We start from the raw sequence: 25,574 nt of genomic DNA on the forward strand, positions 1-25,574 counted from the left end.
ATTAAAGGGAGTAGGCAGTTTTGAAGAGGTGTGTCTTGGGGTGTGACTTGAAGGTAGCAGATGAGTCCAGATTACTGGTCTGTCGTGGGAGAGTGTTCCAAAGTCTGGGAGCTGAGCAGCAAAAAGCACGAGCACCAAAAGAACTAAGTTTGAACAGGGGTGTGGTAAGCGGAGCAGCAGATGAAGAATGGAGTGGGCGAGGGAGGGTATATGGGTGAAGCATGTTAGAGAGATAAAGGGGGGGCAGATTATGGAGAGGAGCTTGTATTGTATCCGTTGCTGGACAGGGAGCCAGTGGAGCTGTAAGAGTCTTAATTGACCAACGACTGATGCACTGACAACCCTTGAAGTGAACTATTCATACCTCTTTTATTATTAATTAGTTAATCTTTAAAACAATGCAATTCAATACACGCATTAAAGCAGAAGTAAGTGATATATTTGTGTTAAAGTAGAAGTAAGCGATCCGGTCGTTTTGGCTAATGCTGCGTTCCAGGTAGGCTTTTGAAACCGGAAATTACAGTTTCAAGTCACAACTTACGACTTTGTAGCGTTTCAGGCAACCCACTCGTGTTTTTCCGACCTGTTTTACCTGTGAAAGTCACTATAACGGCCACTCGTAACTTCCGACCCGTGAACTCGTACCAGATTGAACTGGTATGACTTCACTTATATTAACACAAATATATCACTTACTTCTGCTTTAATATAAGTCTTAAATAGTTATATCTTCCGACAGCAATCACTTACATAGAGTGTTTGGACCGAAACACGGGTCTGTCAGTCACTCTGCTCTGCTCTGAGCCGAGGAGAAAACATTTATCGTATCCTACAGTTTTTATCCAATGAGGAGAGAGAACGGCATGCAGGGCTGTGTGTGCAGCCAAGGGACGCCGTGAATGTGGTGACGTAGGGACGAGGACTGTTATGGTGCGTTCAAGGCAACTCGTAACTCGTGTTTTTCCGACCTGTGAAGTCGTAGGACCAGTTCGATCTGGTACGAGTTCACGGGTCAGAAGTTACGAGTGGCCGTTATAGTGACTTTCACAGGTAAAACAGGTCGGAAAAACACGAGTGGGTTGCCTGGAACGCTACAAAGTCGTAAGTTGTGACTTGAAGCTGTAATTTACGGTTTCAAAAGCCTGCCTGGAACGCAGCATTAGCCAAAACGACCGGATCACTTACTTCTGCTTTAAAGGCTGAACTAAAAGAGAGTCATTGTGAAGTGTTTATATGCCATACGAGGTCATGCAGTGTTTCAGTCATTCTGTATCATATCTCTCTGATTAAGATAGAATTACTTTTTTAAATGTTTGGAAAAAAGAGAGAAAATCAGTCACAATCAGTCGGGGATAGGTCCTCAACTTAGGTTTAATCCCAAAATTTTCCTTGCAAAATAAATGCATGCATTTCACTCTTTAGACCATAACACGTAATACTGTATGATTTTTTCTTTCTTCTCGTGTTGGTTTTGTTAGTGGATACTCGGCTAGATTTTCACAAATTCTTTACTTTGATGTATTTACACACATAAAAATAAAAAAATGACTCTAACATGTTTAACAAGGCATCCACAAATGTGCATTCTGACAGAACTTTAGCCAGACCAAGAACTACACTTGGGCCCTAACTTGGGTCCTATTTGTTTGAATGCCACATTAGGGCTGTACACTGTGGGTGAAGCAAGGTTTCACAACTAGTACCCAAACCGGATTGGTTTGCCCCTGATAAACTTGCTGGCCATTATCATGCTTTCATCAATTGTAAGCTGTTTTGTTTATGACATCATCTTGAAGGAGTCATTCAGTGCACTGAATATGGGCTGCACTTTGAAAGGCTTGTCTGTGGCATTTGACATATTTGAGGCCATTATCTCATCAAACCAGTTCCTTCTACTTTGCATTTCATACGGCTTTAGACATCAGGGTCATTTGACCAATACATGTGCCTCCATGGCACAGAACTGGAGCCAGATGTGAGAAGAAACAGAACTGTTGTTATTCTTAACTAATTACAGAATTTTGAGTCAATCATAAACCCACTTTCATCACAGGGACAGTAAGGAAAATTAGGTTTGATTTACCATAACTGTGGTTATAGCTCATAGCAACTATCTGATATGCAGCATGTGTTTCAGAGGATATGGAACAACAACAAAAGACAAGTGACACGGAGAATCAGACATAGCCTACTATAACTGATTAAGAAGCGCTTCCATCGCTGCGGAGTGCGGACATTGCGCACACTGCTCCAATACCTCTAATGTCAAATCATTCACACACCCACGCATAGGAAAATCGTGCAAGATAAAAAAAATGTATTAACTGTAAAGCACTCGTGCTGTGTACATACTTAAGTGTCCGTGCGGTATGGTAGCCTATATACTGGGCAGATAAAACGATCGCTCAAAATCAGGATCGCTGCTGAACATAAAAATGCTATCCACACTAAAGACCTAACTTATGCAATGGCAGGCATTATGATCAAGCCAAACATGGCTCAGTGCAAGCTACCCTCAAATTCTGGGGGATCGAAAAAAAATCCCCCCACAACCAAGGGGTGGTAACATTATCAAAAAAACTCCTACAGAGAGAGGCTTTCTGGATATTCACCCTGAACACCTCTAAACCAATCCAATCCAATCCAATCCAATCCAATCCAATTTTATTTATATAGCACAATTTAAACAAACACAAGGTTTCCAAAGTGCAAGATAAAAATACAATAGCCTAAGTAACACAACAGAAGCACAATAAAACAATGGACACAATAAGATACAATAAAATACGATAAAACAAAATTAAAATCAATGAGATAAAAGAGATAAAAGATAAACACAGTAAAATCAAATAAAAACCAGAACTTGTCCTGTATTTTATGGTGTCTAGACGTGGCTTTTATCTCTGTATTCTGTGTATCAGATCGTGTTCTTATCTCTTATCATGTCTTTGTATATTTTAATATGTATACATACATCATTTGTTTTATTGTTTGATGTGTTTGTTTTTGTATATACATACATCATTTGTTTTATTGTTTGATGTGTTTGATTTTGTGATGACTTCATTCCCCTGCTCTCCCAATCAGAGAAGCAGGCACAGGTTTTAAACCCCCCCATTCACAAAATAGCTCTGTTCGAGACTCTGGTCCAAACGTCAGCAGCCACACCTCATTAAAAAGCTTTTACTGACAGTGTGCTCCAGCGTCCTTCCTCTGTTCCACTTTGATATCTTACAAGTATTTAGAAATGTTCTAATGTAGTGATGGAAATTGGAAATATTTTCTGTACACATCTGTCACTATTTAACTCATCCCTGTGTCTTCTCAGAGCCACCTATATCTACTCTGGATATTCCATGCCGCCCCTCAGGTAAGGTTTCCCTACGACAAAGAAAACGTATCCATTCATGTGCAACAATGAAACGAAAATAATCCGTCAGTGGTGAGTCAAACCCACTGAACTAGTTACTCAAGAAACACTATCACCAGAAAGTAATAAAACACCCAAAATCCAGTGGCTGTCATGTAGAACTTTAGAGATGAAATGGCACATTGTGCATTGTGTAAGGCGCTCATTAATCTGTCACTACCAACCAGGAAGAATTCATTTGGTTAATTCTCACACCTTTGCCACTGACATTAATGCCAATCTGTCAATCATTAAAGGGACAGTGTGTAAATTTGTCATGGTTTACTGGCAAAATCTGAATATACTACCAATGAATATATTTGTATAAGTGTATAATCACTAGATATAATTAGTTTGGTTTTCATAGCCTTATAATTATTCTTTTATACATAGCAAGGGTCTTGCTTAGAGAGTGTCGCCATCTTGCGCCGCCATGTTTGTACAGAATAGAAAATCCAGCCAGTTTCAAGAGTTTCACATTCATAAATAAACAATAGAATTATTTAATAGATAAATAATAGAATCAAAATGCTATGTCACGGTTTTCCCCTCACAATGCACCTAATAATGGTTTTGTTTTGTGTTTCCATTCTAAGCATGTGCCCACCCTGTAGTGATGAGAAGAACGCAATGGGAACAAATTGTAATGGATGGAGGATTGGAAACTTAAAGATGAAAACTGGGTGAGAATCCACTTTTCTTTTGATGAACAAAGAAGAACAGGTGTTTCATGCATGTTTACACTTGGTGTGACTTTAGTTGATGTTTCTCCACTCAATAAAATGTTTACACAGTCTTAACTCCAAAAGATATTGTGCAATCCAGGATCTGTTTCAGGTCATAAAGTATGAAGAATGTAAAGCCAGCTTTGCTTGTTCTCACAGTTTCTATGTGCAAACTTGCTCCACCTTTTTCTGTTGGATAATCATCACTAGAGTTTTATGTCCTACACTGGCACATAAGGCACACTAGCTGGGACAGGCCTCTGAAGTCCTTGAATAACAATGGACAAATACATGGAAGGCTTGTTGGATAGAAAGATTTAACAAATAACTCACAGAAACGTGTCACCATTTCTGTCTTTATAGTATTCATTGTTTATTACTATTACTGTTTTTACTATTTTCTGCTGTGTTTACCTCTCTGACCAAATTAGTTTCCACTAGACTGTTTAAATTGGATTCAATGTTTTCTTTCTCTTTTCAGATTGCAATATGCTCAACCAGACACGCAAAAAGGGTAAGATATTGAAAACATCTTAAATCTGCTGTGTGCATGTCTGTGTCTGCTCTCTATCTGCTGTTACGTTTATAGAGCAAAGACTTCCATTTTATATATTTTGTTTAGCTCCGTCTTTATACAAGCACTCACTCTTACTGAAACCCAATATTGTCCAAGGTATAAAGGTTTCACTAAGACATTCATCAGGATTTGTTTGCTGTCAACTCCTGCCGACCGTAGCAGGATATGATGCTGGTGAAAGCCGTCACAGTGTGTGTCATACCATCAGATTTACAGTACAAGTAAATTCTGTAGAACAGATGACAATAGTGAGCAGACTAAACACACACAAAAAGCCAGATAACAGAAACCACTGGTATTAGGGTTGGGCACCAGTTTGGCGGGAACACAAGAGAGGACATAAATCAAGAATAGACACACATTAATTAAAGGTACAATATGTAAGAAATCTAAAGCAACTGGCCGTAAAATCCTCCTAATAGGAATAATGTTCATATAACATGATGAACTCACCAACAACAATAGTACAGCCAGAGTATTCGCATTAAAAATCTTTTTTTGCAGACTGCAAATCATGTTTATGTTTTGAATTTGCGTGTTTACATGTTGCGCCACCTAGCCCTCTCTCCCAGTCACGGCAGCGTCAGTGGCATTTCAGCCTCAGTCTGCTTCCACTGAGCTGCCGCTATGGCTGGGAGAAAAAACGAGATCGCTGTGTTTTGAATTTGACTGCAGTAACTGTTTTTGGCCACATTCTTACATATTGTACCTTTAAATGTGTGATTACAATTGCTTCAGCGTTGATCATAACATTGGTATTTGTGGCCTGGCTCACTCATCAGTCAAATGACTACAGTATTATGAAAAGCAATGCCAATTGTTTCTTTTTAATGAACGTAATAATGGGTGGACTGTGTAAATAATATATAATATAAAAAGCACCTTAAGGTGAAAATATAGCAGATGTTTGGCATATAGTTTGTATAGAAGGTTAAAGCAGAAGTAAGCGATCCGGTCGTTTTGGGTAATGCTGCTTTCCAGGCCAGCTTTTGAAACCGTAAATTACAGCTTCAAGTCACAACTTACGACTTTGTAGCGTTCCAGGCAACCCACTCGTGTTTTTCCGACCTGTTTTACCGGTGAAAGTCACTATAACGGCCACTCGTAACTTCCGACCCGTGAACTCGTACCAGATCGAACTGGTACGACTTCACAGGTCGGAAAAACACGAGTTACGAGTTTCCTTGAACGCACCATAACAGTCCTCGTCCCTACGTCGCCACATTCAGGCGCATCCCTTGGCTGCACACACAGCCCTCCATGCCGTTCTCTCTCCTCATTGGATAAAAATTGTAGGATACGAGAAAAGTTTTCTCCTCGGCTCAGAGCAGAACAGAGGGACTGACAGACCCGTGTTTCGGTCCAAACACTCTATGTAAGTGATTGCTGTCGGATGATATAACTAAGACTTATATTAACACAAATATATCGCTTACTTCTGCTTTAAAAAAAATTTCTACGTTCTGTTGAATTATGAATGTTCATGTAATGAATACATAGCTACCATTAGCTTGATATTACATTTGGATTTATTGAGTGCATACAATTTTTATGCGTGTAGTACACCTGTTCTTCTCTTCTTCATGTACAGACAGCATCCGAGGAGCAATATTTGGCACAAATAGCTACTGCTTTATAGGGTGAAATGTGTGCTGATGTTAATTACATTCAGACTGTCTGCCAGATTTGGCCGTCTGTGGATGAAATATGACATCTGTCATGCCACCATGGCCTGCGAGATATTATACTTATTTTCATAGACACACACGCACACACACATTAATACTGAAGATCTAGGTTTGAATCCTCAATTTCTGTGTTTTCTCCAGACGCAGAGATGTGAACTCGGTGACAAACTGGAATGCTCCTCTGGTTTGGGAGGGAACTTTTGATCCAGTTGTTATTGATGCCATCTATAAAAGAATGAACCCAAGAGTTGCTGTGGTGGTGTTTGCTGTTGGCAAGTAGGTGCACAGGATTTCTCACAGGATATAATGGGTGTGAGGTTCGACCCACTGACCCACTGCTTGAAGATGAAATTTGAAATCATAAACGTGAACCTGAAAATGTAAAGCTACCTCATATACTGTATATCCTACTGACCTTCTGTGTTGTATTGTGTTGTCTTCTCTTGTCTTGATGAATCTTCTGGCTTTCTTCTCTCCGTCTGCTCAGATACACTAAATTCCTGAAGGGCTTCCTTGAGTCGAGTGAAAAGTACTTTCTTGTTGGCTTCAGAGTCACTTACTACATCTTCACAGACAACAAAAAAGAAGTTCCTGAAGTGAGTTGTTGATTAATATGTACAAAAATAGCTAGGGGGCTAAACATACACTATTTAACGACAAAGCTGTTGAAGCTAAAGGTAAAATAAAAGTGAGTGCTTGGCTTTCATTTGACTTACTACAGTTTTTTTTTTTTTGGGGGGGGGCACTTATATTATGCAACAAAACAATGTTAACACTATTATCTTCATTGTGTAGAAATACCCCCTACTGTACAACCAAATGAAACCTATTGTCAGTTGTGTGCCAAAAAGGTGTTTTATGATGGCATCTAATGAGAGGACAGTTACTTTTACCTCCATGAGAGTTTCATTTTTGTTTTTTGCACAAATCTTCATCACAAATTACAGATAAACCTGGGGAAGGACCGGATTATCTCTGTTGTGCCTGTTCCCAGTGCTATGCGGTGGCAGGACGTAGTGCTTGGCAGGATGAAATGGGCCACCATTACCATAGACAAACAGGTAAGAAACGCAAAACATATGCATGGCCATATAGGCCATGGGAGACTTTTATATGGTAACCCAAATTGATGCTTTAAAATCTTCACTGCTCAAAGGATCCATCTCTCACTGAGAGGTGCATGAAGATAAAATATGGTGCTCTGAAATAACGCACATCTTAATGTATTCAGTCCAACTATGTCTCATCTGTCATGTTATCAGATCCGTAATGAAGCAGATTATCTTTATATGATGGACATCGACAGTGTCTTCCACGGCCATTTTGGAGCAGAGTCTCTAAGTCCGTTATCTGCTGTGCTTCACCGTGGCTACTACAAGGTTTTTATTCCTTTTCCTCAAGTATTTCTCATCAGTTAATTGAAGCTTTTACTTTATCTATGTTCACCATAAAGCAATGTGATGTTGTTGTTTTTTAATGATATTTGTTATTGACATTATTATTGCCTTGTTTTCTGATCAGTTGCAGTGTTAACTACCCTCACAAATCACTCATACTTTTTTCCCTTTTTCGCCCCAGGATACACACAGGGATAAGTTTCCATATGAGCGTCGGCCCGAGTCCAAGGCGTATATTCCTTTAGGTGAAGGAGACTACTACTACACTGCTGCTGTCTGGGGTGGATATCTGGAGGAAATGTACAAACTAGTCAGGTACCCTTGGTTACTTTTGTGCTATTTCTAATTAAAAGACAACAGGCAGAGTGATAGTGGACAATATTATGGATAATTAGATTAACAGATAGATTATTGCATACAACCTTTCATTATTCAGTGTCTTCCTTACACACAAATGTGACCATTATGCAAGCCTCTTACAAAGTTTTGAGGTTAATGTCTAACTAGTTTAACTAGCTTCATCACTCACTTCCTAAAATAAATACAGTAAATCTAGCAACTGTGTCCTGTCTCAGTTTTGCTTCTTCTATTTGACCAGGTACTGTTATGAGCAGTCAGAGGAGGATGCCAAAGTTAACATTGAAGCTATATGGCAGGAGGAAAGTCACCTCAACAGGTACAGTTTCTGTTTGTTTGTTTGTTTGTTTGTTTTATTTTTAAAGAACCGGTCGGACCATTTCATGGATGGATTGAGGAGGACAGATGACATATCTAAAGTATGGGACAAAAGTTCACGTAGCTTGTCTGTCTGTTGTTCTGTCATGCAGGTACCTGTTATACAACAAACCAACCAAGGTGCTGTCTCCAGAGTATCTGTGGTCGGACTACGACCCTGTACCAGCGGATGTCAGAGTGGTCAGGGTCTCCCAGCTAATTAAGAACTATGAGGAGGTGCGGCCCAATGGCGGACAGTGATATTGAGTCAATTTAATATTTATGACACTGAGCCTTGTGAAGAAAAGATAGGCTTATAAAAAAAGATAATAATGATAATAAATAAAAATGGGAATACTGTAGTTGGTGTGGTTAGTTTTGTTTTTTGTTGGCTACTCTCCAAGATATAAATGCAGCAATAAAAACACATTTTCAGGTTCTTAACAATAGTGGATTGACAGTTTATCTAAGCTAAGATGAACAACAGTTGTCTATCACAATAATGTTCATGGTTGAATTAATAATAACAATGTGCTATTTGGCCATGGTAAAGCGAATCCTTTCGCTTAGACGTTAATAACATGCGGTGTCAAGATAAACTGTATATAGCAGCGGAAGACAGTGTAGGCTACTTCTGTGGAGTCTCACCTAATACTTTTGTGTCTAAATATCTAGAGCCTCATTAAGATGTTTTTATTTGTATTTTTTACCTTTGTTTTATTTTATTTTTTAAAAAGATACTCAGCACATAATTTATACATACATGAAGATTGTCCTTTTTTAAATACACTTTCATTTTTGTATTTAAATGTTTTCATTGCCACCTAGGGATGTTTTACTGCACCTGCATTTTCTGGATTCTCTGGGATTTACAGCATGTTATGAGTTTATTGCATTCATTTACATGTAAATATTTTTCAAACATAAAATTATGTGCATTATAGTATTACAATGATTGAAATGTAATCAAAATTATTGATGAATATAATGAAAAAAAGGTGTTACTGTTACTGTTTTGTTTTTGTTGTGTTATGTTTTTTTTTAGTTTTTTTTTTATAAAAAATAAATCAATAATCAAGTTCAGTTTTATTGTTTATGGTTATTATTTATTCTGGGGAAAATGTCTTTATGAATATATGAGCATATTTCAGGTATTTGTTTGTATATGCACATTTATCTGTGTGTGCTCTTTTCCCAGCAGTGTTAGGGTGACTTTTACCGTGCAGTGATGTTCCTCTATAATCCTCCAAAATCTGATATTTACTCATTTATTTTATTCATCAAAAGCAAAGAGATTTATTTTAGACAATCGGGGCTCTGTATCCAATGACCTGAACAAAATCTTAAAATAGTGGCAGGCAGACCATCTGTTTTATGATTTTGAAACTCAATTTCAACATGAATTTGTGATGGATTTTTAATTTAATATGTGAACATATTTGTGATTAATTTCAAGTGAATTGAGCACTGAACACTTTTTCGTGTTGCCTCCTTATTGTAAACAACCTCACAATCCACCAAGGGGCTCTCGTTTTGAGAATCACTGACAACAACAACAAGAAAAACATTGTCTGCATTGTCAACCTAATAAGTGAAGTTATTATTGCACAAACAATAGGCCTAATTAAACAAACCAGGGGGAGTTTTAATCTATTAAATAATGAGCACAAATGAAGAGTTTTAACAGCTATTTTGTTATTAAAGTCAGATAGCTATATCTTGGATGTAGCCTCTGCTACTGTTCAGTTTTATTTTTAAAAGCTTTAAATTAAGGTTTTGAGTGACTAAATTTTGTTTTTATGAATATGACATTTCCCAAAAATGATCAGCAAATTGATTACATATAACTCTTTCTTTTTTTGCTATGGAAACCAAACAGTAGCCTACATCTTTCTAACACAGAGAAAAATCAAGTCAATCTTGCCCGGGACATTTCTGTCCAGAATATGACAGTAGCCTAAAGGGACAGTGCCAGAACAGGTGCATCATTGTTTCAGGTTCAGACTCACACAATGAGCAATCACACAAATGTTCTTCTTAAATTTCAGTAGATAGGCTAATGCTTGGCAGGGTGATAGGGATAGTCTACCTGTGAATTAGTTTATAAGACTCAATTTTGTTGGTAAGGGGAGGTATTTATATGGGAGGTTCCACACACCGATCCAATCATGGTTGCGCTTGACCGACGTAGGCCTCTGGTTGAGCTGCGTCATTACGTCAGTGTCGTAAAGCGTCATTGTTGTGGTCGCAAATTTGACCGGTCGTCCTCTGAACTGAGCTTCCAGTCGCCCTTCAGCATCGAAACTCTGCCATTCTCGGTCAAAACACACACCGTCCTAACGTTAAACCATGGCAGGGACACTTGCACGGAAAGCTGTTGACCACCTGAGGAGCAAAGAGTTCAGGGAATATTTGATGAGGTACGTGTTAGCATCTACTGAATATCTTTGTTAGCACACATGCTAATGTACGTTAGCTTCTTGGCCATGAAGTGACTGGAGTTACACAGCTTGGTAACGTAGTCAATGTGAAGCAGCCCGCTGAAGTTACGCTTTAGTAAAACTCTAAAGTATCCTAAGTATATGTGGTGCCGACTGTTGCATTAGTTGTCTTTATTCTCCTTTTGCTTTCAAGGACGGTGGTGTTGCAATAGCAGCTTTATGTAGGCTACTACTGTAGCATATTGTAAATGCAGAAGAGCAAAGTCTGCATAAACCAGTATTTCTGGGTTATAACTAAACTATGCAAGAGGGGCATAGTGTCAGTGACTCTGGGGAAACAACCAGGAAGTGGTGCATTGCTTACATCAATGCAATTGTGACTATTGCCAAATTCTGGTTCTGGTAGTAAAGTGCAGGCAGGGAGAGCTGCTGTTTTTACTTATTCAGGTGACGAGAAGACTGATTAGTGTGTACATGTGCAGTTTAGTGTGTGTTAATGTCACAGGAACAGAGTCAAATCTACAGTATCGTGCAGGACATCTTTGTTTACAGTTGTCACAGATTAAAGTGAAGGCCATGTCCGAGTGATTGATGTAAGAGGCCATCTTTGTTTACGTTTGACACACATGCTGACGAGGGTGTCTATCTGTGAGATATATATATATATTTTTTAATTTTTTTTTATAAAACATTTAAAAAAATACAGTGTGGTTGTGAAACAAATGCACTATATAGGTGGTTAAGGCTCACATTATGATGACTTGTATGACCTTTAGGGGGTTTTCTGACAGAGCACGTACTATTTTGCTATTAGAGAGTGTGGATGTCACTGCTCTTTAATTGTTAAACATTTTCATCCAAGGACTTGATGTTGCAGCAAGACCATTCAAATGATTTGTACATTATTTTTAATGATTTGTGAATGGCTCAGAACAGACCCGTGGACTGTCTTGTATGACCTGGTTCTTGTCAGTGTGACTTATCTGTATTTTTTGTTCTTTTCTCCTCCTTATCTCCCCTGAAAAACAAAACATTAAACAGCACGGTAAGTACGAATTCTTTGTGTCTGTCTATCAGTGTCTGTTTCTAAGTGTCTCTCCTCATTTGTGACGGGCTGTTGGTCTGTCCTCCTCCCTGTCTGTTTTGACTTTAATGTGGGTGTTGTACAGTGCAGCCAATGCCATATCTACTGTATTTTTCATTTTTAAATCTTTACTAACATGCTTTTTATTTTATTTTTCAGCATTTCTGGGGTCCAGTAGCAAACTGGGGTCTACCTATCGCCGCCATCTCGGATATGAAAAAAAGCCCTGAGATTATCAGTGGCAGGATGACCTTTGGTAAGACACACAAACACTCATACTGATAGTCAAAAAAAAGTACAAATGCACACAAGTCACAACACCTCTCTGCTTTTCTGGATCCCAATGTCACATTGGTAGGGTAAGGGTTGTAATTTGTACACTTTGTAGCCGCAATTTTTGTTATTTCCTGGCCGTCCCATTTGTTTGTCACATTCCTTGTCGTAAGAGTGTTTTCACTTTGGCCTCAAAAAGGTTTTAAAGGAACAGAAGTGTGACAGAAGAGTTTGTACTCACCACTAGAGCTGCAACTTACGATTATTTTCATTTTCAATTAATCTGTCGATTATTTAAATGACTAATTGATTAGTTGTTTGGTCAATAAAATGCTAAAAAAAAATGTCAATCAAAAATGCCTTGTTTTGTCCACAAACCCAAGAGATATTCAGTTTATTGTCATCAAGGAACAAAGAAACCAGAAATATTCAACATTAAAATAGCTGAAATCAGAGAATTTTAACTTTATTTCTTAAGAAATTTCTCAAACCAATTATTCGATTATCAAAATAGTTGACGATTAATTTAACAATTGATTTTTGTTCCATTAATTGTTGCAGCTCTACTCCCCACTTACCTGCAGGATTGTGCTGTTTCAAAGTTTTCAAAGCTAAACATATGAAAATGTGAGCTGTTAGTTACTCTATAATTGATCTTCTTTTGTGGCTAACATGCTAAACTATTTAAGCATGCCTGTTTCAGCAGTGATAACAAGAGCTCATAATTTTGTATAACTGTTGGTTAATGAATGTCTTTTGTCTGTTTATATTCTCTCAGCTCTGTGCTGCTATTCACTACTCTTCATGAGGTTTGCCTACAAGGTGCAGCCACGCAACTGGCTACTGTTTGCGTGCCATTTGACCAATGAGAGTGCACAGCTCGTCCAAGCCAGTCGTCTCATTAAATTTAAGTAAGTCATATTCTAATCAGTTTTTTTTCCTCTGTCATTGCCTAAAGGAGATATACAAATTGTTGCTCTGGGAGTTATTTGTAAATTTTCTTGAAATGACCAAAAAAGGTGTGTTTTGTTCTGGATTGTTTTCACCACTTTGCCTACAGATTCCAGTCCTATTGGTTATTGAACCACTAGACTTCTCTTTTCGTTACTGGTGTCATTAGAGTCTTCAGTTGTCCTGTTAAGCTTCACTTAAAGAAATGACAGTGATTGAAATGATTGAAAATATCTGGTGCTTCCCTTTGCATTGATGATGATTGATCATGAGGTTAGAATATACTGTAACTGTGTGGACTCTGACTGGTTCTGTATCATTTCAGCCTGGAGAAGAAGAGTGGATCCTAGTGACGGACTGTAGCAGATGGCGGACGTTCACTGCAGAGTGGCACCATGTTGCCACGACAGCCACCCAAACCTGGACATGAAAACATTTGATTTAATCCTTGAAAACTGTGGCACTTACACCATGATATATTACCATGATTGATCATCCATGTGAAGTTTTAGTCACTTTTTAATAGACAGACAAAATAAAAGCAGAAGCTTTCCTAGAAGCTTAAAGGTCAAGTGCTCCGGTTTATTTTTGCTTTCAACATGACACACAAATATGTAACATTTAACTATGTTTTGCACACTGAATCCATTCGGGCCATGCACTTTCAAACTGGCTAAAATAATCATTTTTCACCAATCATCTCATTTCAAGTTATTAACATAAAATTTTTTATTACAGCCATACCTCCTTAGTCATTTAAGTATTTGTTCGTTAGCCTGTGCAAACATGTCTGCACTATAGCATATATATATCACTGGCTGAGCATATGGACATTCATTCATTAACTTTTACTCAGAGTGCACACAGAGGTGAGCCTTTTATTTGCTCTTCTTATGCTGTATATTGAAAATGTAAAGGTCACAAGGATGTAATTTAATGACCAGTTTTATGAGAGTATAAGTGATTCAACTGGTTAAATCATGCAAATGTTGAATTTGCTCACATAACTTGGCAAGACAAGCTGCTTCTGTCAGTGCTGACCAAACATGTACCCTGTGTCATTGCTACATGTCATTCACATTAATTTATTGCCACTGCATAATTTACATATTTTTTCCCTGATTAACAAATTGATTCTTTGGGTTTGTTTAAATAAACTGGCAATAACCAACTTGAACACAATTCAGTGAGTTGATTTTCTTCTTCCAAAGTTCAGCATTGCAACTTTATTTTTTTATTCTTTGCTTTGAAGCCCTGCTACTGCCCTGCCCTGTTATTTGGAGATACGCATCATGGTAATGACAAACAGGCCACTGCTCTTTATTTACACTCAAGAATGTGCTCTGCAATCTAACGCCCTCATGATGACACTTTTTTCAAACTTGTTTGGAAAGGAATGGGGGCTACCTCAAATGCAATTTTTGAACCTTATGTCAAAATTTTAGAAAGTTTTATGAATATATTAAACATATTTTCATACTTATACCATTTTCTGTGTACTCACCATGAAATGAATAGGAGCCAAGTGACATTGTCAAAACCAGTGGGGGATGTAGGATTGCTCCAATTTAACTTATAGTTAACCTGCAATTTAACATTTAATATTGCAAGGGTAAAGATACTCCATGAAGTAGTCACAATTTTACTAAACTAGAAGTGCATAGCTGTCGTGGACTCATAATTATAAATAAAACATTAGATAATGCTTTGTATTATTACTGAGTTTAATATAATGTTGATATATAGGCTACTGTATATATACAGTACAGGCCAAAAGTTTGGACACACCTTCTCATTCAATGTGTTTCCTTTATTCTCACTGAAGGCACCAAAACTATGAATGAACACATGTGGAATTAACAAAAAAGTGTGAAATAACTGAAAACACGTCTTTTCTTCTTTGTCTTCTCTTTCTTCTTTTCTTTTTCCTCTCCTTCTTCCTCCTCCTCCTCTAGCTCTGCCCCCACCAATTCTAGTTTCTTCAAAGTAGCCACCCTTTGCTGCTCTGATTACTGCTGTGCACACTCTTGGCATTCTCTTGATGAGTTTCAAGAGGTGAACCTGACCTGAAAATGGTTTTCACTTCACAGGTGTGCCTTGTCAGGGTTCATTAGTGGAATTTCAGTGAGAATCTACAATGTAAATAGTCATGAAAATAAAGGAAATGCATTGAGTGTGTCCAAACTTTTGACCTGTACTGTATATAAGATGTTAGATTCGTTAGTAACATTAAATCACTTTTACATACAGTTGGAGTGAAAAGTACAATATTTATGCATGTAGTGGTGTACAATAATAATAAAAAAAAAGTTCAAGTACCTCATAACTGTACTTAAGCACTATTGTAATTTGTAAAGCAACCGGTTATCACTGAAATAATGCCTGGAGGAAAAGATATAAATTAAAGCAGTAGTAAAGAACTTTCAGTTTTGGTTGAGTTTGGCGGCGCCTGTGGACCAAAGCGGTAGTGTTTTGCCTGAAGGAAGACTCCATTTCCCATGAACACTAGCGTGAAGCCCTGTAAATATCCTGCATTAAAATTAACAGAAGACATCAAAACTAAGTTTCTGTTTCCAGTGGATCATTTCAAAGTGAAAACACAAACATAATCCATTGCTAAAGTGCCGTTTTGCCTGTTCCCTCCTTGTTGTGACTCGCAAAAGTGAAAGTGAAACTTAAGTGAGAGCAGGGTTCCTACCATGCTCCTCAAAGCTGCTTAGTGCCAGAGAAAGAGACACAGACCCCCTCAGGCCATGACAGAGGTGTCATTCAACTTGTTGTAAGTCGATGTATCATCACAAAAGTTATGAAAATATTTTATGAAGGTTGAAAAGTTACTTAGTGCTGGTTTAACGTATAAAATACGGAATAGGCTGCAGTAACTGATTGTCACCGCTGGGTGGCGGTAATGAAATCAACACAGATCCAGGCGCAGCTGAGCGGAGCGTAGTGGAAGAAGACACCGTCATGGCGTCTCTCAGCAGCGATGAGTGGAGAGCAATCTGCGACAAATTCACCAACGCCCAAAATTTAACAGAAGTAGAATCACGAAACGACCCAGAAAATGACCCGTTCCGCTCCAAATACAAAGCCAGGGAGCTGCTCAGAGAGATTTACTGCTCGCTGAAGAGCTTTGAAGCCGGCGACGGTGGGGAGGAGGAGGAGGACGGCGGTGGAGGAGCAGGAGGAGCAGGAGGAGGAGGAGGAGGAGGAGGAGGAGGAGGAGGAGAAGGAGGAGAGAGCGGCGACGAGCGGCCGCCCGAGCCGCCGCTGGACGGGCAGACGGAGGATGTCTTCGGTCGGGGCTTCAGCGGCGACTCGCCAGCCGGGCTGCGGGCCGCTAAACTCGGGGCCGTGGAGTACTATCTCGGCGTCAACCACGTCGACACGGAGGAGCTGTCAGCCGGACAGGAACATCTGATGAACTGCATGAAACAGCTGGAGAGATGCGGCGTGTCGAGCGACAATGTGTCACTGTTTATCCACGTCAGGGTAACGTTGACTAGTTGTTACATGCATAGACATATATACAGGTTACATGACTGTTTAGCTTCACGTTAGCAACAATATTGACAACCAGCTAGGCTGCTGCCACAGCCGTTAAGATTAACATACACCTGTATTTATGCGTATTTTGTTAAAAGACTGAAGCACTAACTGCTGATCAATCATACGTAAATCACGTCATCTTTTTAAAAAAGGGTTATATAACTTTATTTAAGGCATTTTCAGTTGTAAAGACAAAAGTTTACATCCACACATACTGTACATATCATTCTCGTAAGTTAAACATAATCCTAGTAGCCTACCCTCCCCTACTCCCTCCCTTGGGACCAAGAGTACAAGGGGAAAAAAAGAAAACATCCAATGCTGCATAAGTTTAACATCACTGGGCTAGTCAGACAGGTTGACAAGAGAAAGTACTTTGATAACATGATTAATTAGAGATTGAACTTATTCACATACTCAATAAAAGGAAACCAAACTCTAAATCACATCTCATAATAACATGTGTGTGTGTGTGTGTGTGTGTTTTCAGAACCAGCTGGGCATCCTGTGGGCCGGCCGAGATGAGACAGAGACTGCTCAGGGATTCCTTGAAACAGCTGAATCCATCTACCAACGTTACATGAAGGAGGTAAAGTCAGTTTCCTGTTTGGCTGTAACACTGAAGCTGCTGGTAATCATCATCAACATGCCAGAATAGAAAGACCAATGTATTGTTGTGTTTTTGATTTATTGCCAGGGCTCCAGACTGTGCAAGTACATTTTTCATCTACTTGCGCATGTGCAACCAGTAAATGGGTTTGTTTTAAACTGGTGATATGTGAAAGGGGCGACTCAAAGAATCTGGACTCTGTTATTACAGGTGTCAGGCACACAATGTGTGTGAGGATCATGAATGGAAAAGAAATGTGAATATTTGCTATGCAAGTCGATTTGTGGTGTGCACCCTCTAAACTTTCTGGTTGCGCTCCTAAAATTTTTAGTTAGGGGCCACTGTGCTCCTAGTGAAAAAAGTTAGCCTGAAGCCCTGATTGCACTTTGTTTTTTTGTTTTTTTTTAAGATGAAATATCAATACAGTGCACCATGAAGCCAAAAGGGAGCAATATATTTGACAATGTTGTCACTTGTCATAACTGTGGTGACGCCAACATTCAAGGGTAAATTGACGGCAGGGGAAGAGCTAGGAGCAAACATACCACAACTTGAAAATTACACACACAACATTGTGCAAGTCCATTCCTTCTTCTGCAGCCATGTTTGTGGTGTTTTCCTTTTTCAGGATGGGAGTCCTCCCACCGACATGACGGAGTACTTTACTACTGAGGAAAACCTGCTGACGCATCAGGACAGGACCAAGAGGTCAGTAAACACACACACTCACACACTTTACAGATTTAACTTCATATTTATTATAGTAATATTATAGTTACTTCACTTTGCCTCCCCTAATACTGTATATCTCTGTTCCCTTCTTTTCCTCTCATCTTTCCTTTTATATTTTCTATACTTACCAGGTTTGAGCTGGCCTACACTCATACCATGTACTACCTTGCTCAAGTCTATAAAAACCTTGGTAAGGCTTGTTGTGTTTGAATAATCTTATGTAAAATGTCTCGGATGTAACTCCAAATACTCTGTCAGACTTAAATCTACCTTTTATTATGTATTTATTATTGTGTGAATATAGTGTAGTGTGCTGTTATAGGCTTTCTGCTTTTTTTTAAATGATAGTTATAATAACTATAATGTTTTGTCATCCAGGTGAAACTGAGCGTGCTGCCACCTATTGTCACACTACGCTGCAGAGGCAGTTAAAATTAAATCAGTTCAATCCCATGGAGTGGGCACTGAACGCTGCTACACTATCACAATATTACATCACTAAGGTAATCTCATATTGATTCAACAATCAGTTTCAAACCTCAAACCTTAATATTATCACCCAAAATGTTTCATCTATTTTGCCTTGGATGCAACACACTTTCGCTAAAAATTAAAAGTTACAATTTCCTTGTTGAAAATAATTTTGATTTCATAGTTGTATTTATTATAATCAATATGTGGTCTAGATGTTCATTAGCACAAGTAATAAGTGATGGGTATGTGTGTAAAATTTAAAAAAAAATATTTTTTAGGGCCGATACATGGAAGGCAGACATTGCTTGTCAGCAGCTACTGTCATATCAGGTTTGGCCGGAGAAGTTCCCTCTGAGGCTGCAGCACAGGAAAGTAAGTATCCATCTAAATATTTAATAAATACACATTTCAGCATAAGCACATTGAGTTACTTTTCCTTTTACATGGGGTTTCTGTCTACATTGAGTTAAACAGGAGATACCACAACTGTGAAGGAAGCATTTGTTGCAATTGTGTGCCCACTCCTACCTCCTCTCCTCAGTTATTACCATCCTTCCTCTCTCTGGCCCCCCTCTCAGTTCATGCTCCTCCTTCCTGTCAACATCTTTTTCTCCGTCTGTGTGACACAGGTGAGACGGAGAGTGAGCGAAGGGAGCAGCTCAGGCAGAAGAGAGCAGAGATAGCGAGATGTTGGATAAAATACTGTCTCAACATCCTGCAGGATGCTAAGAAGCTGCTAGAGGTACTGTGTGTGTGTGTGTGTGTGGTTGTACTTGTGCCTATGGCGGGTTTTAAATGTGTTAGGCTCATGACTTGGTCCCAGGTCACATGACTCAAGTCTTATGAGCCGTGATAGCCAGTGTGACTGAGCATAAAGAGCACCACCCACAAACAAACTTAAAGGGATAGTTCACCCTAGAATGATATTTCGCTCATTATCTACTCACCCTCATGTTGACTAAGGGCTGGAAGAAATCTCAGAGTCCACCGTCCCTTCTCTGAGTTACAGGGGGTCTTGGCGTAGCAGTGCATGTCCATATAACGGTTGCAAAGGGACACCAGAGCTCTTCGTAAAAAAACACACACAAAAAAACATCCAAATACCTCCATGATGCTCGTATGTAATGTCCGTCTTGTGCTGAAGCCCCAAATTGCGTAATTGTCCCGAAAAAAATGAAATAAGTCCACATTCCAAGCATGTTTGTAGCGTAAGCTTCTCGAAGCTCCTCTTCCTGGTCCGTCCAAATCTCGCGTGATTTGCGCCGGCGTCAGTGCGGTTACTGCGAATCACGCGAGATTTGGACGGACCAGGAAGAGGAGCTTCGAGAAGCTTCCGCTACAAACAAACTTAAAATATAGACTTATTTAATTTTTTTCGGGACAATTACGCAATTTGGGGCTTCAGCACAAGACGGACATTACATACGAGCATCATGGAGGTATTTGGATGTTTTTTTGTGTGTGTTTTTTTACGAAGAGCTCCGGTGTCCCTTTGCAACCGTTATATGGACATGCACTGCTACGCCAAGACCCCCTGTAACTCAGAGAAGGGACGGTGGACTCTGAAACTTCTTCCAGCCCTTAGTCAACATGAGGGTGAGTAGATAATGAGCGAAATATCATTCTAGGGTGAACTATCCCTTTAACTGTATCAACTAAAAACCCAAGGAACAGAAAGAAGTGGACAAAGTTAATTAAGATTATGTAATGTTAGATTATGCCGAAATAAAAGACGATTTAGGATAATGATCATCACTGTAATAAATCTTGTCATGCAATGTTTATTTGTGCAAAAATGTTTGTTTGTGTAGATTATCTTTATATCTGCTCCTGCTGAGCTCAGATGAAGTTAATTGTTCTGTGTGTCTTGTGCTTGTTTGTAACCAGGACAACATCGGGGAACTGGATAATGATCGTCAGGAAGAGCTGAAGAGAGAGAGAAGACGTGAGGAGGAGGAGGAAGAGAAGGGCAGGAAGAGTGCTATGCTGTTTGGCTCCGAAGATACCTTTGACTCCATTGCTAGTCTGGAGGAAAAGGTCTGTTTGATAAGACCTCTACTATTTCTAGCAATGCTGTTGATAAAACCACTGTTAAGAAACATGTTGTATCTCCATCAACATATTTAATCACCATAATGTCTCCACCAGTAGCAGCAGAGGTGTTCCCTTTAACATTTTAACACCGCAGTGTCTTCACAGCAGATATAAGGAGTGAAAGGCTGTGATAGCATCAGTCAGTAGATCACAAGCACAAACAACCGAGCAAAGAGCTGAAGACTTGAGAGTATTGTGCCACTAGAAGGCGCTGTTGTGTGAATAAATACCAACCCATTCAAATAGATGAGCTTTACGTTTCTACTTTTATGTTTTCTAGGTGGGCTGTTTGATTCCACTGGACTTCACTGAGGCCAGAGCTGTGTTTTTAGTGGGACAGAATTATGTTACACAGGTACCCACAACACCACATGCACACACACACACACACACACTTGCTTGGATAGACAAAGAGGCTTGAATGAGACTTAAAAATGACTTCAGTAAAATGTTACACTGGATTTCAACTTCCTTTAGAAGCAGCAGAGCTTTGGGGCCCACTGAGATACTGTGTGATATTAGGATCTATAAAAGAAACCTCACATGAATTGACACAGAAGTGAACGCACCGTGATATTTATAGTTGATTTCGACTGCGTTGCACAATCTGCACTGATGCTCAACACTCAACTGATCCTTACAGTATTCAACCACGTTGTTGTCTGAAGTGTACATCTCGATCTCATCACAGTGTTGCCAACGTGAGGTTATTTCTGTGCCGCTTTGTACCGACTTGTCATCTTTATGTCAAACTCATTCAATTTGACAGACGACTACAATTAAAAAAGGATTTATTTTTGAAGTAATAATTCACAGTGATAAAGACAATGGGCGAAGACACTTTGCAAAATTGCAGCCTCAGAAAGTATGACAACGTTTTTATTAAGTGTTTACTGATTCAGTAAAGAATGTGATCTGATTGGGTGGGGAGTCCTTCATCTTTTATCTTGATACACCCAGCCCAGTTTCAGCTGTTAAATGTGGTGATTAAACCTGAAACATGTGGGTGTTTGAGATCCAGTGGTTACAGTCAAAGATTGATTATGCAGAGTCATCCTTGGGGCTTTTTGTTTTCTTCGTGTTGTCTGCAGTTTTTCCGTATTTGCAACATCCTTTCATTCACTCTTGCAGGCCAAGGAGTACTTTCAGATGGATGGGTATGTGACGGACCACATAGAGATCTTGCAGGATCACAGTTCTCTGTTCAGGGCCCTGGCTTTCTTCGAAGAGGATCTGGAGCGACGCTGCAAAATGCACAAGCGAAGAGTTGATATGTTAGAGCCAATCTGCAGTGGTACTGAGATAATTTTCTGCTTTCATTTTTTTCATCCTTTGAAAATACATATAATATAAAGTCAGCATCAATGTGAGGTGACATCAGAATTGTTAAATCTGACTTTCTTCTCCTCCTGTAGACTTGAACTCCCAGTACTACCTGATGATCCGCAGACAGTTGATGTTTGAGTTGGCAGAGATCTATAATGAAATGATGGATCTGAAACTGGCACTGGCCAACAGACAAGCAGACACACAGTCCCTAGATAATCATACCATTAAGAAATTCAACCACCTCTGCTCCGCCTCCGCCAAGTAAGTGAACATATATGTGTGTGGAGTACCTGTGTGTGCATATTCATTATTCTATGAGTGAGTGACTTGTGATCCTCTCTCTCTTCTCCAGGTACTTCCAGATGTTCCTGGACTCTCTCCGTTCTCCAGAAGGGAAGTATCCAGAGCACCTGGAGGAGGAGGTGCTCAGACCGGCACTGGTGGCCCGCTTCAGAGTAGCCAGACTGCACAGCCGGCTCATCAGCTCTGTACCCTCTGTTCAGCTGGAAAACCTCAACAGATCTCTGGAAAACTACAAGTATGAAAATATGTTTCTCCATTTGTTGTGATAAAATGTAAACTTTTTCGTTATCGTGTATTGAAATACTTGCTCCCTTGCATTACTCTGCTGGATGAGAGTAACAGGTTGACATTAATACAGAAGCATGAGGAAAATGCTTCATTTTAATTAATGGGATAAGGATGTACTCTGCAGTTTAATGTTGAAGGCACTATGATGTATTGACCATCGCTTTCTCCCTCCACCTGTTGTCCAGATACGTGGTGCAGTACTGTGAGGCTCATCCTGATGCAGCACCGGCTGCGGAGACGGAGTTGGAGCTGAGTAAGGAGATGGTCGGCCTGCTGCCTCTCAAAATCAACCGCCTCAAAGCAAGGATGGCTTTAAACAACTGAGGGATGGCTCCGCTCACTGACCGACATGGTTCACTAACTGTATTAAATGCATCCAGATGAGAGAAACTGGGTGGCACATAAACTGACTGTCTTCGTTATTATAGTTGTATTGGTGATGGCCTCAAGACCTTTGAACACAGTATACACTATACTTACGTGCTTACATTTATGTAGTAAAATGTGTGGTCAATTTAGTTTTAATTCACACGACAGAAAAAATATATTCCTCTCAAAATCAACATGGAATTGTCAATTACTGTGTACCGTCTTCACGTTTTTAACACAGAATTAATCAAAACCTGTTTGTCGCTCAACATTAATGCTTTACACGACACGCATAAATAAATTAAAATGTGGGTGTATGGCTAAAATGTCAGATGACACCTTTGGAAATGATTAATGCATCATTATAGCTCATATGTACATAAAAGAGTTTTATTTTGTCTCATTCTGTTTAACTTTATTTTACTATTCAAACATCTTCTCTTTCTGGTTCATACTGTTTTTTTTAATTCTTCATCATATTGATTTTCATTTGATAGTGCTTCATTTTCTTTATTTAAACACTCAGCACATTAAAATTCAGTTTCTTCAGTGACTTGAAATCTCTGAAAATAAAACTAGTGTTGAAGCTCACCGTAACCACAGCAACCAGACAGTAGTCAGACATGTTTTTGACATGTTTTACTGCTTTTTGGTTTTGCCTCTGAGAAACAACCATCCTTAACCACACTGATGTCGGTGTATTAGATGTCATAATTTTGCATGATGCCTGCTTCATCTGGATGAACATGTGTATTATCTTCTTGTCTCTGAGGAATCACACTGTCATCCTATCTTATGTACAGTCGATATTAAATGTAATGATGGTAAAGCAATGAAGTACTACACACTCACGCCACAATACCAATATGTGCTTTTGTACTTGCGGAGACAAGTTGGGGATGAAATGGCGCCTCAGTCTTTTCTCTGGTGTAGCTCTATATAGCAGGACTACTGAGTAGATTTAATGACTTTGAGTCTCTGAGTAAAAGGCTTAAATTGTCTCAGTTTGGGCTCCAGATGAGTATAAGAACCTGGTTTTCCAGACTATTAAACTGCTTAATGCAGAGAAATGTCTAAAACTGTGTCTATTAAAACCAAATTATGTCTTAAACTGTCTGTGACTGTGTCTTGATGTCCTATAAAAGTTACTGTATAGCTCACCCTACATCTTTTTATCAACCCTCAACACTTGTGTCCTACATGTTTCATTATTGAAGCATTCTTGTGTACGTTTATCACATGGTACAGCTGAATTAAAACTATGCACTCTCATGTAAGAGCTTTAGAGATAAAGACACGTTTTGTTAATTGCATTTAATTGAGGATATACTAAGTCAATTCTCGGATACCGTTAGATGTTTTCGCCAGGGAACTATTTGCAAAAGAGGTCAGATGTGTGGGCTGCTGCTATTTCCAACAAACCATGAGGTCATGTCACCTTGCCTAGGTGCTACTTCCTCCCTGAGGCCTTCAGGGTGTGTGCGGTGAAGCTACTGGGTAGACAATCTAGTGACATCAATACGCACTTGATCAAAATCATATTCACATCACCTAAGGCTACAACAGTCTTCTCACCCGACAATATCTGTGTGGATAGATGACAAAAAAAGGAAAATAAAATACATAAATTATGTTTTTATAAATGTGTGACATGATGAAGAGTGCTTTCCAACACCATCATCACATCAGGTTACCATATACATTTATAGCATATGTTTAAATATATAGTTTGGATGAATGTTGTTCCAACACCTTGTTAAGAATTTAGACTTCAATAGGTTCTTCTTAAAACATTACACGTATATTCAAGTGGACTCACATTACACATACATACACAATTCAACATACTGACTGTGACATAAATTGTTATAAAAACTATAGAAAAACTATGGGCTATATTGCAACAGGAACTATTTCAGAGAAGAGAAACCTAAAATTCCTGTTTTAATCTCAATTAATGTTCCGAGTAACTTTCCCGACGCTTGTTGAAATGTGTATGGACATAGCTGCTCACCACACAAACTAATGAGAACTGGTCAGAGACAGCCTACTGCAACATATTTAGTTCATATTCATATATTGTGCATATGTGTATATCAATTACCAATAATAACTCAAGTTCATATTGTGGTTCTCTGCACAGTTTCACATGAAATTGTGATGTTTCAATAAACGGGAAGTATAACCAAAAAGTATGGTCAGGCAAAAAAACTTTCTGATCCACAGTTCTGAGAAAATCCAATGAGTAGATGCATCTATAGCCCAAATACATCAACTCTTACATTTACTTCTTTACAGAAACACTGCTGACGTTAGTTTATTGTGGTTATCAGTCACTGCCAATGTTCCCTGTGGAGTACCAACTAGTTCTTTGCCCAGACTGGTGATTGGTGATAGTGTTTGCATATATGTTAACGACTGTGTGTGTGTGTGTGTGTGTGTGTCGACTGTGTTTCTGAGAGCGGCGAAGTGCTGTCTCTACTCCCATAAACTCTGGTTGCTCAGACAATAGACTTGAATCCCACATAATGTGACAGGCGTGGGAATAGAAACCAAGCTGGCTATAA

General features: G+C 39.1%; 3 protein-coding genes across 4 annotated transcripts; all 3 read left to right on the forward strand.

Annotated features, from left to right (window-relative positions):
* The first annotated feature begins 3,392 nt into the window (after positions 1–3,392).
* On the forward strand, positions 3,393–8,867 carry LOC146989737 (globoside alpha-1,3-N-acetylgalactosaminyltransferase 1-like). The gene is made up of 10 exons (XM_085773104.1): positions 3,393–3,442; positions 4,006–4,092; positions 4,616–4,648; positions 6,541–6,675; positions 6,887–6,995; positions 7,347–7,460; positions 7,662–7,778; positions 7,978–8,111; positions 8,395–8,472; positions 8,624–8,867. Exons 1-10 carry the CDS (start codon positions 3,408–3,410, stop codon positions 8,769–8,771), a joined length of 990 nt encoding a protein of 329 aa, XP_085629230.1. The 5' UTR covers positions 3,393–3,407; the 3' UTR covers positions 8,772–8,867.
* Positions 8,868–10,747: 1,880 nt separating this feature from the next.
* Positions 10,748–14,441, forward strand: mpc1 (mitochondrial pyruvate carrier 1). Its single transcript, XM_085763363.1, has 4 exons — positions 10,748–10,934; positions 12,195–12,291; positions 13,087–13,219; positions 13,585–14,441. Exons 1-4 carry the CDS (start codon positions 10,860–10,862, stop codon positions 13,607–13,609), a joined length of 330 nt encoding a protein of 109 aa, XP_085619489.1. The 5' UTR covers positions 10,748–10,859; the 3' UTR covers positions 13,610–14,441.
* Positions 14,442–16,193: 1,752 nt separating this feature from the next.
* kifbp (kinesin family binding protein) lies at positions 16,194–23,209 on the forward strand. Of its 2 annotated transcripts, none has more exons than XM_085763375.1 (14): positions 16,194–16,431; positions 16,480–16,751; positions 17,299–17,397; positions 18,047–18,126; positions 18,282–18,340; positions 18,529–18,653; positions 18,903–18,996; positions 19,254–19,366; positions 20,512–20,661; positions 20,999–21,073; positions 21,850–22,012; positions 22,134–22,308; positions 22,400–22,585; positions 22,824–23,209. In XM_085763375.1, the coding sequence occupies exons 1-14, from the start codon at positions 16,227–16,229 to the stop codon at positions 22,960–22,962; spliced, it is 1,935 nt and encodes a 644-aa protein (XP_085619501.1). In that variant the 5' UTR covers positions 16,194–16,226; the 3' UTR covers positions 22,963–23,209. The 2 variants fall into 2 exon arrangements, with proteins under 2 accessions (XP_085619501.1, XP_085619511.1); XM_085763385.1 differs by having other exon boundaries at positions 16,198–16,407; positions 16,477–16,751.
* Positions 23,210–25,574: the final 2,365 nt, after the last annotated feature.

This window comes from Trachurus japonicus, chromosome 3 (genome assembly GCF_045865225.1).
Source record: "Trachurus japonicus isolate A0001 chromosome 3, Traja_1.0".
Lineage (NCBI taxonomy): Eukaryota > Metazoa > Chordata > Actinopteri > Carangiformes > Carangidae > Trachurus > Trachurus japonicus.

What these genes read in the sequence shown, in the direction of transcription:
- LOC146989737 (XM_085773104.1), top strand. Translation starts at nt 3,408, where the DNA reads ATGTGCAACAATGAAACGAAAATAATCCGTCAGTG. An exon ending in ACGAAAATAATCCGTCAGTG is followed by an intron (nt 3,443 to 4,005) that starts GTGAGTCAAACC and finishes TTCCATTCTAAG; the next exon opens with CATGTGCCCACCCTGTAGTG. An exon ending in CCATTACCATAGACAAACAG is followed by an intron (nt 7,461 to 7,661) that starts GTAAGAAACGCA and finishes TCATGTTATCAG; the next exon opens with ATCCGTAATGAAGCAGATTA.
- mpc1 (XM_085763363.1), top strand. Translation starts at nt 10,860, where the DNA reads ATGGCAGGGACACTTGCACGGAAAGCTGTTGACCACCTGAGGAGCAAA. An exon ending in CAGTGGCAGGATGACCTTTG is followed by an intron (nt 12,292 to 13,086) that starts GTAAGACACACA and finishes ATATTCTCTCAG; the next exon opens with CTCTGTGCTGCTATTCACTA. An exon ending in AGTCGTCTCATTAAATTTAA is followed by an intron (nt 13,220 to 13,584) that starts GTAAGTCATATT and finishes GTATCATTTCAG; the next exon opens with CCTGGAGAAGAAGAGTGGAT.
- kifbp (XM_085763375.1), top strand. Translation starts at nt 16,227, where the DNA reads ATGGCGTCTCTCAGCAGCGATGAGTGGAGAGCAATCTGCGACAAATTC. An exon ending in CACAATATTACATCACTAAG is followed by an intron (nt 18,654 to 18,902) that starts GTAATCTCATAT and finishes AATATTTTTTAG; the next exon opens with GGCCGATACATGGAAGGCAG. An exon ending in TTGCTAGTCTGGAGGAAAAG is followed by an intron (nt 20,662 to 20,998) that starts GTCTGTTTGATA and finishes TATGTTTTCTAG; the next exon opens with GTGGGCTGTTTGATTCCACT.